The 12735-nt window shown below is 38.6% G+C and overlaps 1 protein-coding gene across 1 annotated transcript; it reads right to left on the bottom strand.

Annotated features, from left to right (window-relative positions):
* Positions 1–1664: 1664 nt before the first annotated feature.
* On the bottom strand, positions 1665–3343 carry LOC147485089 (non-specific lipid transfer protein GPI-anchored 13-like). Its single transcript, XM_086570258.1, has 3 exons — positions 2939–3343; positions 2393–2485; positions 1665–1943 (listed from the first exon to the last, which is right to left on the bottom strand). Exons 1-3 carry the CDS (start codon positions 3288–3290, stop codon positions 1825–1827), a joined length of 564 nt encoding a protein of 187 aa, XP_086426384.1. The 5' UTR covers positions 3291–3343; the 3' UTR covers positions 1665–1824.
* Positions 3344–12735: the final 9392 nt, after the last annotated feature.

Raw genomic sequence — 12735 nt, 5'->3', positions numbered from 1 at the left:
AAGAGGAGAATTAAGGAAAGAAAAAAAAAAATTTGTTGAAATTAGGGATTTTTTTATTTTTTATTTTTTATTTTTTCTCTCGGTTGAGAAATGAGGTGAAGGAATTTTATCGTGTTTTTGTTTTTGTGTTTCTGTATTTGGTCGACTCTGTTTTTTATTTTTATTTTGAGTGAAAATGAAAGAGTGAGGCAAGGGGCTATTTAAGTAATTATATATTCATCATCATCATTGCCCACTTATCAGCCCATTATTTGTTAGTTAAAACTTATAACTTAAATCAGGATTTGGGCCTGGAATTTTCAAATTTCTATGACAAAAAAATTAGGTGGTCTTAACTTTTAAAACTAGTGTAATATATAATTTTTGTTATAAAAAACCACACTAACTAACATAAATTAATTCTTTTTTCCAGACATATTCTTTTTATTTCAATTTTATTTACTAACAACCTTACTCTTTTTCAAATCTATTAATCCGGAAAGTGATTCATTCAAATATTCTCACCTCTACTCTTTTTCAAATCTATGAATCCGGAAAGTAATTCACTCAAATATTCTCACATCTACATCCATTCTCTTCTTTCTCTCTTAGTCAATTCTTGATCTTCTTTACTTCATCATTCTCCTTTTCTACTCTAGCTTCACCTTATCAAACCAATAAGCACTATAATTAAAGATTTTTTCTCCAATTAAAATGTTACTTTAAAATTTTTACATAAACTCTAAATTTTCTTTTTTTGATTTTGAAGTTGCTGAATATGTTGTTTACTTATATCAATTATTGATGTAATAATGAAGAGGAAACGAATAGGGTATTCTAACTTCTTATTGAAAAATGAAGAGGTTTAATAGCAACAAAGACAGATAAGAGAAGGGAGAGAATCATGCATCGTTTTAAATTTTGAAAAAATAATATTTATGAGAAAAAAAAACGTAATAAAACAATGCCATTGCGTTAATATAATTGGACCCTTAATTGGTTAGTATGGTTTTTGGTAACAAAAATTGTTAATTACCAATTGATTGGTCCTAAAAGTTATACTACCTTATTTTTTGTCATATAAATTTAAAAGTTCAACTCATAGGTAATTTTCCTGTTCATGAGATCTGAAGATCATAGTATTTCCAAATTAACTAGAAAAACTGCAGAGGGGGCATGAGCAGAGCAAAGGGTGAGTTGAGAGTCTTAGGAGAAGAACAAGAGAGAGAGAAGTTATGTGAGGAGAAAGAGATGAGAGTTTGGAGAGACAGTGAGAAGAACTATGTCAATTGACATTATGGACCCATACCCCCTAGGCATAACTGCCTAAGAACGTTTGCTCCGCTCCCTCGACTAACTTTTCAAATAGAACTTTTGTAGCATTTGAATCTTGTTCAAGTTTGAGGCTATAATTCATGATTAAATTCATATCTACTGCTTCTAATTTGATGACTTAATTCAGACGGTCTCATATTAGATTATAGATAAACTTGGTCATTGCCTTCCAGAATGTTCATTCAAAATGCAATATTCATGGCAAGTGTTGCTCTAAATATCGAGCATTTCCGTCGGCAAGCAGTGAGAAAGATAAGGAGACATGAAGTATAAAACCCAAAATAATAACGTAACCCCACACCGGAAAAATTACCAAACTTGCATGATTGCATCAAATTTCCGGAAGGAACTTTTGTTAACAAGTCAACATCCTCATATATATATTAACACATGACCAGAGTCCATAAGTAAGTAGGGAAATTAAACAGAATATGAACACTAGGATTCACTTTGAATAATACAACATTAGCACGAAGACTAAATAACTAATTAGGGATGCCGATCATCCTGTTATGCTCCAATCCTGAAGATCAATGCAAAGCACAAAAGGGCAATGAGTCCATCAAACTTCAGTCCCACCACAGTGCTAGTGTTCCCTGATGCAGTTGATCCAGTAGCAGTGGAATTGCCTGAATTTCCCAGACAAAAACCAGTCAGAGAATTATTAGTATATGGGGAATCTTTTATATTCTTAGTACACTACATGGAGGTTAAAAAGTTCGAAAAATTAATTAATTAAAAAAAGGAGGTTACAGATTAATTGTCAGGGAACATAGGGTATGATTGTATGAAGTATGAACCACAGAACCAGGAACCCTTTTGGTCAGATACATCATACATGTTAAGTCTTCCATTTAACTACTGCTACTGTACATACTTCATACATTAATATCGGACTAGTAAATATGATGGTCCAATGGTCCATACTGCACCCACCAATGACTTGTGTGGGGTATCCAATTCACTTGGGACTTAAATGAAAATTAGTGTTTAATTTTTCCCTCAGAATTTTTTTTTCTGTGTTTTAATTTTTCCCTCAGAATCTAATGAACAACAACACGCTAAGTTAGTATGTTACCAGTAGAAGATGAAGACGTCTTATTATGCAAGCTTCTTTCGAATTGCTTGAAAACTTGAGCATCTGTTGAATTAGGAGCCAAACCTAGAAGAGCTTGATCCACCAAATATATCATCCATCCAGTAACATGGGTTCACAAGAATTATCAGCAATAATGTATGTGAATAACAATAAACATAAGAGTGTTGGAAACAATTAATAGTACTATTCTTGCTTTACAGAGATAGTTCTACTACACTAATTACCAAGCTGAGGTAAGTGAAACATACAATTTTGAGGCTGTTCAAAGTTGGCTGAACACATGCATTTGCATAAACATGCAAAACTATATACTATACAGACACAGTTGTTGAACACAGTTTTAGATCACAAGCTCACAACCGTAGTTTCTATGGGACATGTTGTACTAAACCAGGTTCTGAATCCGTTGTTGGAGGATGCTGGTTTCATGGTTAATTAATCAACTTATTATGGCCAAACTACGATTGTGCCAAACATACAATCAAGTTATTTGTTGCTATATGTAGTGCTATGAAGATTACATACCAGGACAATCAGCAATACTAACATCCGATTTGCAGATGGAAGGTAGGTTCAGAGCAAGAGTAGCATTGACCTTGAGTCCAAGGCTTGGATCATTTCGATTTTTAACAAGAAGGCACAAACATTTCTTGCTCTTTGCAAGAACTGTATTCATACCCTTGCAACAATCAGGAGTTGGAGCTTTAGCTTGTCCACCTACATAATCTAAACACGTTGCCAGACCAATTAATTGCTGGGAACACTCTTCTCTTTGTTTCTGATCATCACACCTTGCATAATCAACCATCATAAACACCAACATCAGCATCATGAAGAATTCCACAATAAGACAATGTGATTTCAATTTCATGGCCATTGTAGCAGTGTGAAATGCTGCTGCAGCTTTGGTTTCACTAGTTAAATGAAAGGAGTGAATGGAGGTATTTATTTGGTGCAGTACAATTAATAAGTGAGTGTGTTGGTTAGTTGTTAGAAAAATTAAATATGGTTCTTCATTGGATACCAAATGTTTATATTAAGTGCTAAAAATGATCAGTTGGGTTTAAGGCTGAAGAATATAATGCAACGTTTTTGATCCATTTTCCATAAATATTTACAACCACCCCGTTTTTTTACTGTATTTAACTACAAGAGGCCAATGCGATTAATGATTTGGTACTTGGTCAATTTTCTTCGGCTCCATGTGCATACTTTCATGAAAATCAAAACCAATGTATTTTTTTGGTAAAATCAAAACCATATCACAAAATAAGTAAAAGATCACATCTATAATTCTATTTGCATGGAGACATGGAGTACATTGAGGTGAATGTGAAATGTTAACGCAAGTATGCAAGTTCCTTTGCCATTTTCCTTTCAATACCATTTCATACTGGCCTAGTAATTCGATCAATATGCACAGTGAACATTTTTTCCTTTGGAATAAAAAAAATGTGACCAAGCTAGGAATCAATGATGTAATATCAATACGCCATGTCTATGTATGCGCACCAATTACAAGAGCCATACTTTCATAATGTAAAAGGTTTGTAATTCAGAGAAACAAGATTTTGTACGCGCGTAAAAAACTTATCATGGATGATAGGTCGCAAATCTGTATTTTGTGAGTGTGTGTATCATCATCAACATTTTGAGCCACCCTGTTAGGTTGGTGGAACCGTCGAGCTTTGTCGGGTTGTCAGATACCACACTCAATCCCCGGCATCGATGAAGAGGGCGCTAACGCATCTGCCGTCCATACGCAACTTCGGCGCCAGCCTAAAGAAAGGCCGATGCCTAAAGAAGAAGATGGCGCTCACTCGCCCGGCCTTTATTAAGAGAGGCTCACCACCTCGCTAAGATCCGCATCCTTTTAATGAAGAGGGCGCACCACACCTGTTGCAAGACTCGCTCCGCTCCAATGAAGAGGCGCGTATAATATCTTCACCTATGAAGCTCCAAGCTCCGGAATCGGCCCAAGCCCATTTACTTCCCTTTGTCTATGTACACCTATATAAAGGAAATAGATTAGGGTTTTGAAGGACAACTTTGAGAGATTCATTTCTAGGGTATTGTGGGGCTCTCATTGAGCTAGGGTTTGAGTGAGGCCTCTTCTTATTGATTCTTGATCTCTTGAAACTCTCCAATCTTTGTTATAAAGGAAACTTCGGCTCTTGTGTGTGGATGTAGGTAACATTTCACCGAACCACCTAAATCTTTGTGTCTCTTTCAGATTGTTACTTCCATTATTATTGTTGCTATGAATCGTGATGATATTGTAGTGGTTTTGCTTTGTTGAGGTTGTTGCGGATAACTACCAAAGTCTTGGGTGGGTGATTTCCTTGGTGTGAACTCCAGTTGAAATCATTTGGGATAGAAAGTAACTAGATTGAGGTGTGACTTTCTAGTGAAATCTCCCAACAAGTGGTATCGAGCATAGGTGACCGTCGTCGAGCTCTGGTGGTGTTTGAGGAAATTCCTCCGAGAGGTACTCCAATCGTGAGGTTTTTATTCAAGAAAGTTATGGCGACCGAAAAGGAAAAGCTACAAGATAGAAGTTTGACTAACAAACTTCGGCTATTGGAAGATGCAAATTGAGGATGTTCTCTATCGTAAGGATTTGATGGAAACATTGATAAGTGAGAAGCCCGAGGAGATTCCACAAGATAAATGGGATTTGCAAGATAGAAAGGCCTTGGCCAATAAATCCGGCGAGTCTTTCGAAGTCGGTAGCCTTCAATATTAAAACCCGGAAGACGGCGAAGTCTCCCATGGAGGCACTTACTACGATGTATGAACAACCCTACCGCGAAACAAAGTCTATTTGATCACCAAGTCGTTTAGTATGAAAATGTTGGAGGGACTTCCTTCAGATCACCTAAATGAATTCAACCAAACTAAGGACCAATTGAGTCGGTTGAGATTACATTTAGTGATGAGGTGCTAGCTTTGGCGATACTTGGACAATTGCCTCAAGTTGGAAGCGCTAATTATGGCGCTATTAGTGGCTCTCTGGGAATGACCAAGTTGAAGTTTGAGCATGTTGTTAGTATGGTACTAACCGAGGAAATCCGAGACGATTGTCCGTCATCTTCGGATCAACTTCGAGGTCGGCATTGAGCATCGAAAGTAGGAAGAAAGCCAAACAGAGTCGAGTAAGAAAAAGTGGAGGGGAGATCGAAATCTCAAGCCTCCCAATTGCAAAGCGTTGAACACAAACCTCGAGACATAAGTGAAGTGGTGTTTTAATTGTATGGTAGGCCCGGCCACTATAGCCCCAATTGCCCGCACCAAGAAACAACAACAACATTAATAAGAACAAGAAAAAGAATCAAGAAGCTAATGTTGTTGAGATGGTAGATGACGCTTTGATATGTTCATGGAGCACAAGAAGAGTCTTGGGTACTTGATTCCGCCAAGATCTTTCCATGCTACCTCACATCGAGAGTTCCTTGAGAACTACACCCGGGTGACCTTGGAACGGCCTTTCGGTGATGACCAACCTTGTGACATTGTCGGCAAGGGTGATGTGCATATCAAGATGAATGGCTCGGCATGGTTATTGAGGGACGCCGATTATGTTCGGATTCGAGGAAGAATTTGATTTCAAATGGGGCAATTGGCAAGTGAAGGATTTGTTACAATCTTTACCGGTGATACTTGGAAGGTCCTCGGCGGTTCATTGATTGTTGCAAATGGTAAGAAAGATGGTACTTTCTACACGACCGCATTATGGTTGTGAGTCGATTGCCGTGGCACATGGCAAAAGAGGATCCGAATGTTTGGCACCGCATGAACTTGGTCACATGAGTGAGAAAGGAATGAAAATCCTTCACTCTTCCGGTAAACCCCAAAGTTAATGACCGACCCGAAATTGACTTACGAGAGAACGTGTATTTGGAAAGCGTGAGTTTTGGTGAGTTTTCGAGAATGGGTCGAACTCAAAGCTAGAAGGCTTGAGTTGATACATCTCTGAGATGTCCGGGGGCGACTAATGTCTCTTCACTTGGCGGAAAGTCATATTTTGTGACTTTCATTGATGACCATACTAGGAAGGTGTGGGTCTATTTCGAGACACAAGTCGGCATTTGAAGTTGTTCAAGACTTGGGAAGGCCATGGTTGAGAATGAGACAAGCTTGAAAGTAAAGAAGCCGAGATCCCAAACAACGGAGAGTATGAGGATTCAGTTTTAAAAGAAGCACCGCGGTCGACAATGGCATCAAGATGGAAAAAGACTTTGCCAAAGACACCTCAATGGAATGGGGTTCGGAGCGGATGAATAGAACACCGATGAGAGAGAGAAGCTAGGTGTTGACACTTCGCTTTGCAAGCCTGTTATGGCAGAAAGTGTTAGCACGACCAGCCTTACCCGATCAATGAGGACCATCGGTGCCTTTGGATTTTAAGATTCCGGAGGAAGTGTGGAGCGGGAAGGATGTGAACCTTTCCCATTTGAAGGTGTTTGGTTGTGTGTCCTATGTTCACATTAGTGACCAAGCTAGAAGCAAGCTTGATGCTAAGTCACTAAAGTGCACCTTCATCGGCTTATGGCGTGATGATTTTGGGTATCGCTTTTGGGATGATCAAAATCGGAAAATCATTCGTAGAGATGTTGTGTTTAATGAAAAGGTGATGTACAAGACGAGATGAAGCCAAAACCAAGGAATCGGGCAGAGAGCCGCGACGCAGTATGTTGAGTTGGAAGACTTTGATGTAAGTCGGGTATAGTGGGAGCCCCACAAATGAGGATGACAAATGGTAGTGACTCGAGAGAATAATGAGGATACTACACCACGAGTCCATCTCCACCTCGGCCCCAAGGAAGACATCCGTGCCACATGTACCGAGTTCTAGATATCCGCCTCCACCTATGTGAATTACTTGCTACTTTTATCGATGGTGGCGAGCCTCAATGCTATGATGAAGCATTGGAGGTGAGTGATGCAAGCAAGTGGAGCTTGCTATGCAAGATGAGATGAAGTCCCCATCTCCGTGGCACGCGGGAGTTAGCCAAACTACCCACGGGCAAGAAGGCCTCTACGTAACAAATGGGTGTATAGAGTCAAAGAGAACATGATGGTTCCCAGAGATACAAGGCAAGGCTAGTAGTCAGGGTTTTCAGCAGAAAGCGTGCATTGACTTCACGAGATATTCTCCCCAAATGGGTGAAACCAATACTATTCGGTTAAGGTGTTGAAAGTATTGGCAAATGAAGATTTGTATCTTGAGCGTTGGATGTTAAAACCCCTTCCTCCATGGTGACCTAGTTGAGGAAATTTATATGCAAAGAAACCGGAGGGTTTCATCAAGAAGCGGTAAAGAGAATATGGTATGCAGGCTCGAAAGAGCTTGTATGGTTTGAAACAAGCCCCTAGGTACGGGTACGGAAGTTTGATAACTTCATGCAAGGAAATGGCTACTATAAGTGCAACGTCACCATTCATTGTTGCTACTTCAAGAGGTTCGACTCCTACACATCATCCCGCCGCTATATGTTGATGATATGTTAGTAGCGAAGTTCCGATATGTCGAAATTGGGAGATTGAAAGAGAAGTTAGCAAGTGAGTTCTCTATGAAGGATTTGGGGTGCAAATAAAACGATTCTGGGACGAGGATCGTAAGAGATAGGCGAAAGGTATTCGAGTCAGTCTCGGTCGAGTATATTGAGAAGGTATCAAGAGGTTCAAGATGGGTAGTCGCGAAACCGGTTTGCACACCTTTGTTCAACCCACTTACTTCAAGTTGTCCAAGGAACACTCTCCCAAGATCGTTGAGGAAAGAAACTTCATGGCTAAGGTACCATACCGCCATTGGAAGTCTTATGTATGCCATGGTTTGCACACGTCCGGATATAGCCAAGCCAAAGGGAGCCGCCGATTTATGTCTAACTCGCAAGCAACATCATTGAAGCCGTGAAGTGGATATTGAGATATCCGGAGAGGTACTTCAGAGAAATGCCTATGTTATGGAAGGGGGTTGTGAACCCGCAAGGGTATGGGATGCCGGAATTTGCGGTGAGGTAGATCGCAGAAGAAGCACACCGTTATGTCTTTCTGAGGGTGCTACCGCAGCTGAAGTTGGATTTCGCCATTTAAGATTGTTGCTTTGTCTACCGCAGTATGTATCGCATACGCAGGCAAGCAAAGAGACGATCCGTTCTGGGATCGATGGAAGAGCTCGGGATGAAGCAAGAAGAAAGTGTGTTATTTACGCTGATAGTCGAGTGCTATACATCTTGCCAAGAATTCCGCTTTTCATTCTAGGACCAACCACATTTGGTCTCCTGGGATCATTTTATCCGACCGTTGAGGATGAGGTTTTGCACTTGAGAAGATCCGCGGAGTGAGAATCCCCGATATATGTCAATTAAGGCGTCGCGTTATCGAGAAGTTGAAGTTGTGTTCATCCGCCGGGGTCTTCTTGCTTGAAGACCATGATGACGATGCCGGTGTGTTTTTTAGTTTTTGGATTTGGATCGAGTTGTTACAATTGAGATGTGATGTGCATGAAGAATCTCGAAGGTTCCAAAGTGGGAGATTGTTAGGGTTGAAGGAACCGCCGAAGCTTTGCTCCCGCGGCTGTCCCATACCACACTCACCTGTACTGATGAAGAGGGCGCCGACCGCTCGTCCATGCATGGGCCACTTCGACGCAACAAAGAAGAATAAAGTTAGAAGGCCAAGGCCTACCTGGCCGCTCAAGGCCCAGCCTTTTGTCAAGAGGGCTTTACTGACCTAGGCCAAAAGACTTTCAGCATCCAGCTTTTAATGAAGAGGGCGCCAAGGCCACCTAAGCCGCGACCTTAATGATTTTAATGAAGGGGCGCCACCTATATGCCACGCCCGTCGCTCCGCACCAGTGCGGCCCGAAGCCCATTTACTTTCCCTTGTCGTACACCTATATAAAGGAAATAGATTGGGTTTTGAAGGACAACTTTGAGAGATTCATTTCTAGTATTGGGGAGCCTCGTTGAGCTGTGGTTTGAGTGAGGCCTCTTATTGATTCTGATCTTTCAGAACTCTCCAATCTTTGTTATAAAGGAAACTGGCTCTTGTGTGTGTGGATGTAGGTAACATTTTGCCGAACCACCTAAATCTTTCTGTCTTCATTGTTACTTCCATTATTATTGTTCTTTGCAATTGTGATGATATTGTAGTGGTTTTGCTTTATTTGTGTTGTTGCGATAACTACCAAAGTTCAGTGGAGTGATTTCATGGTGTGAACTCCAAGTTGAAATCATTTGGGATAAAGAACTAAGATTGAGGTGTGACTTTCTAAATGAAATCCTCCAACACACCCATCATATGGTATCGAAATATTGTGTTACTTTTCCTCTTCTCAATTTAGTTTCATATGGCAGGACCTTCAGCATAGGTTCATGATCATCATGTTGATTTTGAACTACTCAATATATCTTTATAAATACCAAAGTATAGTACAATCAGAAAACTCTGTTAGCAGAGTCAAACAGGAGCATGGTGTAGGACGAAAGTATTATTATATCAACAAACTACCAATTGAATGAGTCTTCTAGACAGTTGATGACAGAGTATGGGCACTAGGCAGTTGTGTCGCTCGCTAGTTTAAGTGCAGAAAAAAAAAATAAAAGAAGCATGCGTCGTCTCAAAAGTGAATATTGTTTCGGCAGGATATGTGAAATTGTTGTTCCTCATTTCATCTCAATCCAAGTTATAGCAATTAACACACTAGCTATCAACTTGCCCAATCATCAGTTAAATCTAATACACCAGTGTCACGGCTATCAACTTTTTACCTCTGGGTCTAAACTGATTAGCAATATCAGTGAAGTCCAACTTCAAGGTATATCTGAAGTTAAAATACTGAGGGAACCGTAGTGTCCTACAAAACAATTTAATGCGCAGTCGTAAGATCTAATTTCTTGATTTATAAAGGATGTTACTTGAGAATCCTGTGTAATCTTCGTTTAGCAACAAAAATTTGTACTTAGATTAATTGTGTAAAATGAATAGTTTATATAAGTGCATAGAATTTAAGTTCACGACAGTTAGCACATTTGGCATTGAGCTAATGATTTCTAGAAGCAGCATCCCCTGCCAACTTAAAACTTACATTGCTCGTGCGAACTTATTAATTAGTTGTGAACCAGATAGGTGGCGGGTTAGTTAACTTGGTAGCACTTCCGAAGAATCTCTCAAGTCTCAACACCACCATCATCCAAATCTAATACACCAGTGTCCTGCCCTTCAAATCAATTCGTCCTACAAACAGTGCACATTCATTGCTTATGTCCCACACATCAATCCATTTGGTCCCGCTAATATCTATTTTTCTTGATTGCATGAGAAGCCGATGTATGTCGAGATAATTGTGTTGTTCTCGTTAGAGCATTCTCAATGCAAGCAATAACTTGTTACCTCCACATAAGACTATTTATTCTCATAGTTACTTTCTTGGTGAGAAGCTACTAGGGGTTGCCGAATGCAAATGTGATTTTAAAATTCTGGACGGAATGTTTTATTCCGTAAGAATGTAAAAATGAAACATCCGTCAAAAAACGCTAACAAAAGATCGGATAAAAACACACGAGATAATAAAAAGGTTTCGGGTCCGGAAGATCACAAGTCGACAACTATCTCAATAGCAAAAGCTAATCTATTGTAACTCAGTGAAAATCCACTATCGTTGGCTAATTTTAGACAACATCAAAACCAACATTTTCTTTTATTCGAAGAGAATATAAAACAAAAAAAAAACATTTTCTTTTATCTGAAGAGTATATACTATAAAAAAAATAATAAAATAACAACAACAACAACAATAACATTTTCTTTTATATGAAGAGTATATACTACAAAAAAACTAAAAAGAAAAACAAAAAAAACAACATCATCATTTTCTTTTTTTCGTAGATTATCCACTACAAAAACAAAATAATAAAAATAAAAATAAAACCCTATAAAAATAAGACGAATAAAAAACTGACAAAAGCAAAGCTAACGGAACTTATTATGCTCAAATACAGTCGCGTGCACTACTCTAAAAGCTCCAAACAACTTCCACTACTGATGTTTACGCCATTAATTCAGAATATACGTGTTGGTCTAACTACCTTGTGAAACATTCTTCCATATGTTCTACCTCATTACAAAGCCACGATCTTCATCTAGGAAATCTGAAGTTAAAAAACCCATCTTGAAAAACTTAAGTTTTCACGCACATATCACGTAAGAGTGTTCAGACAAAAGCACATGTCTTATTTTTTGTGCTTTCCCTTTCCTATTGTGTGGTAACACGAGGAGGCTTGTAGAGTTAACCAGCATTGTTTCATTCCGTTCAGTTTCAACACTGTTGGTTTCTTGGCACAACAATCTGTTAAGCTCCTTAAGTGATTGCAGATAGTTATGGACTACAACCTAATGATGATTGGTTCTAACGAGAGTTTGTATTGAGGAGGATAGGATTTGCAATTCAGAAAGGACTTGCGTCACAGCTTGTCGCACGTTTGTCCTAATTATTTGTTAATTTTGTAATCATTACAAATAAAATTTCCACTAAAAAACAACAACAGAACCAACATTTTCTTTTATTCGAAGAGAATATATAACAAAAAAAAAACATTTTCTTTTATTTGAAGAGTATATACTATAAATAAAACAAAAATAACAACAACAACAACAACAACAACAACAACAACAACATTTTCTTTTATTCGAAGAGTATACACTACAAAAAAAAAAAAAAAAAAAAAAAAACAACAACAACAACATCAACAACATCATCATTTTCTTTTTTTCGTAGATTATCCACTACAAAAACAAAAAATAATTAGACAAATCAAAACAAATCAAAATAAGACAAATCAAAAACTCACAAAAGCAAAGCGAACTGAACTTATTTTGCTCAAATACAGTCGCGTGCACTACTCTAAAAGCTCCAAACAACTTCCACTATTGAAGTTTGCGCCATCAATTCAAAATATACATATTAGTCTAACTACCTTGTGAAACATTCTTCCATATGTTCTACCTCATTACAAAGCCACGATCTTCATTTAGGAAATCTGAAGTTAAAAAACCCATCTTGCAAAACTTAAGTTTTCACGCACATACCACGTAAGAATGTTCAGACAAAAGCACATGTCTCATTTTATGTGCTTTCTCTTTCCTATTGTATGATAACACGAGGAGGCTTTTAAAGTTAACCAGCAATGTTTCATTCCGTTCAGTTTCAACACTGTTAGTTTCTTGGCACAACAATCTGTTAAGCTCCTTACGAAATTGTAGATAGTTATGGAGTACAACCTAAAGATAGCTGGTTCTAACGTGTTGGTATTTAGGAG

This window comes from Coptis chinensis, chromosome 7 (genome assembly GCF_015680905.1).
Source record: "Coptis chinensis isolate HL-2020 chromosome 7, ASM1568090v1, whole genome shotgun sequence".
NCBI classification, from domain to species: domain Eukaryota; kingdom Viridiplantae; phylum Streptophyta; class Magnoliopsida; order Ranunculales; family Ranunculaceae; genus Coptis; species Coptis chinensis.
This window is presented reverse-complemented; position numbering and strand designations above follow the sequence as displayed.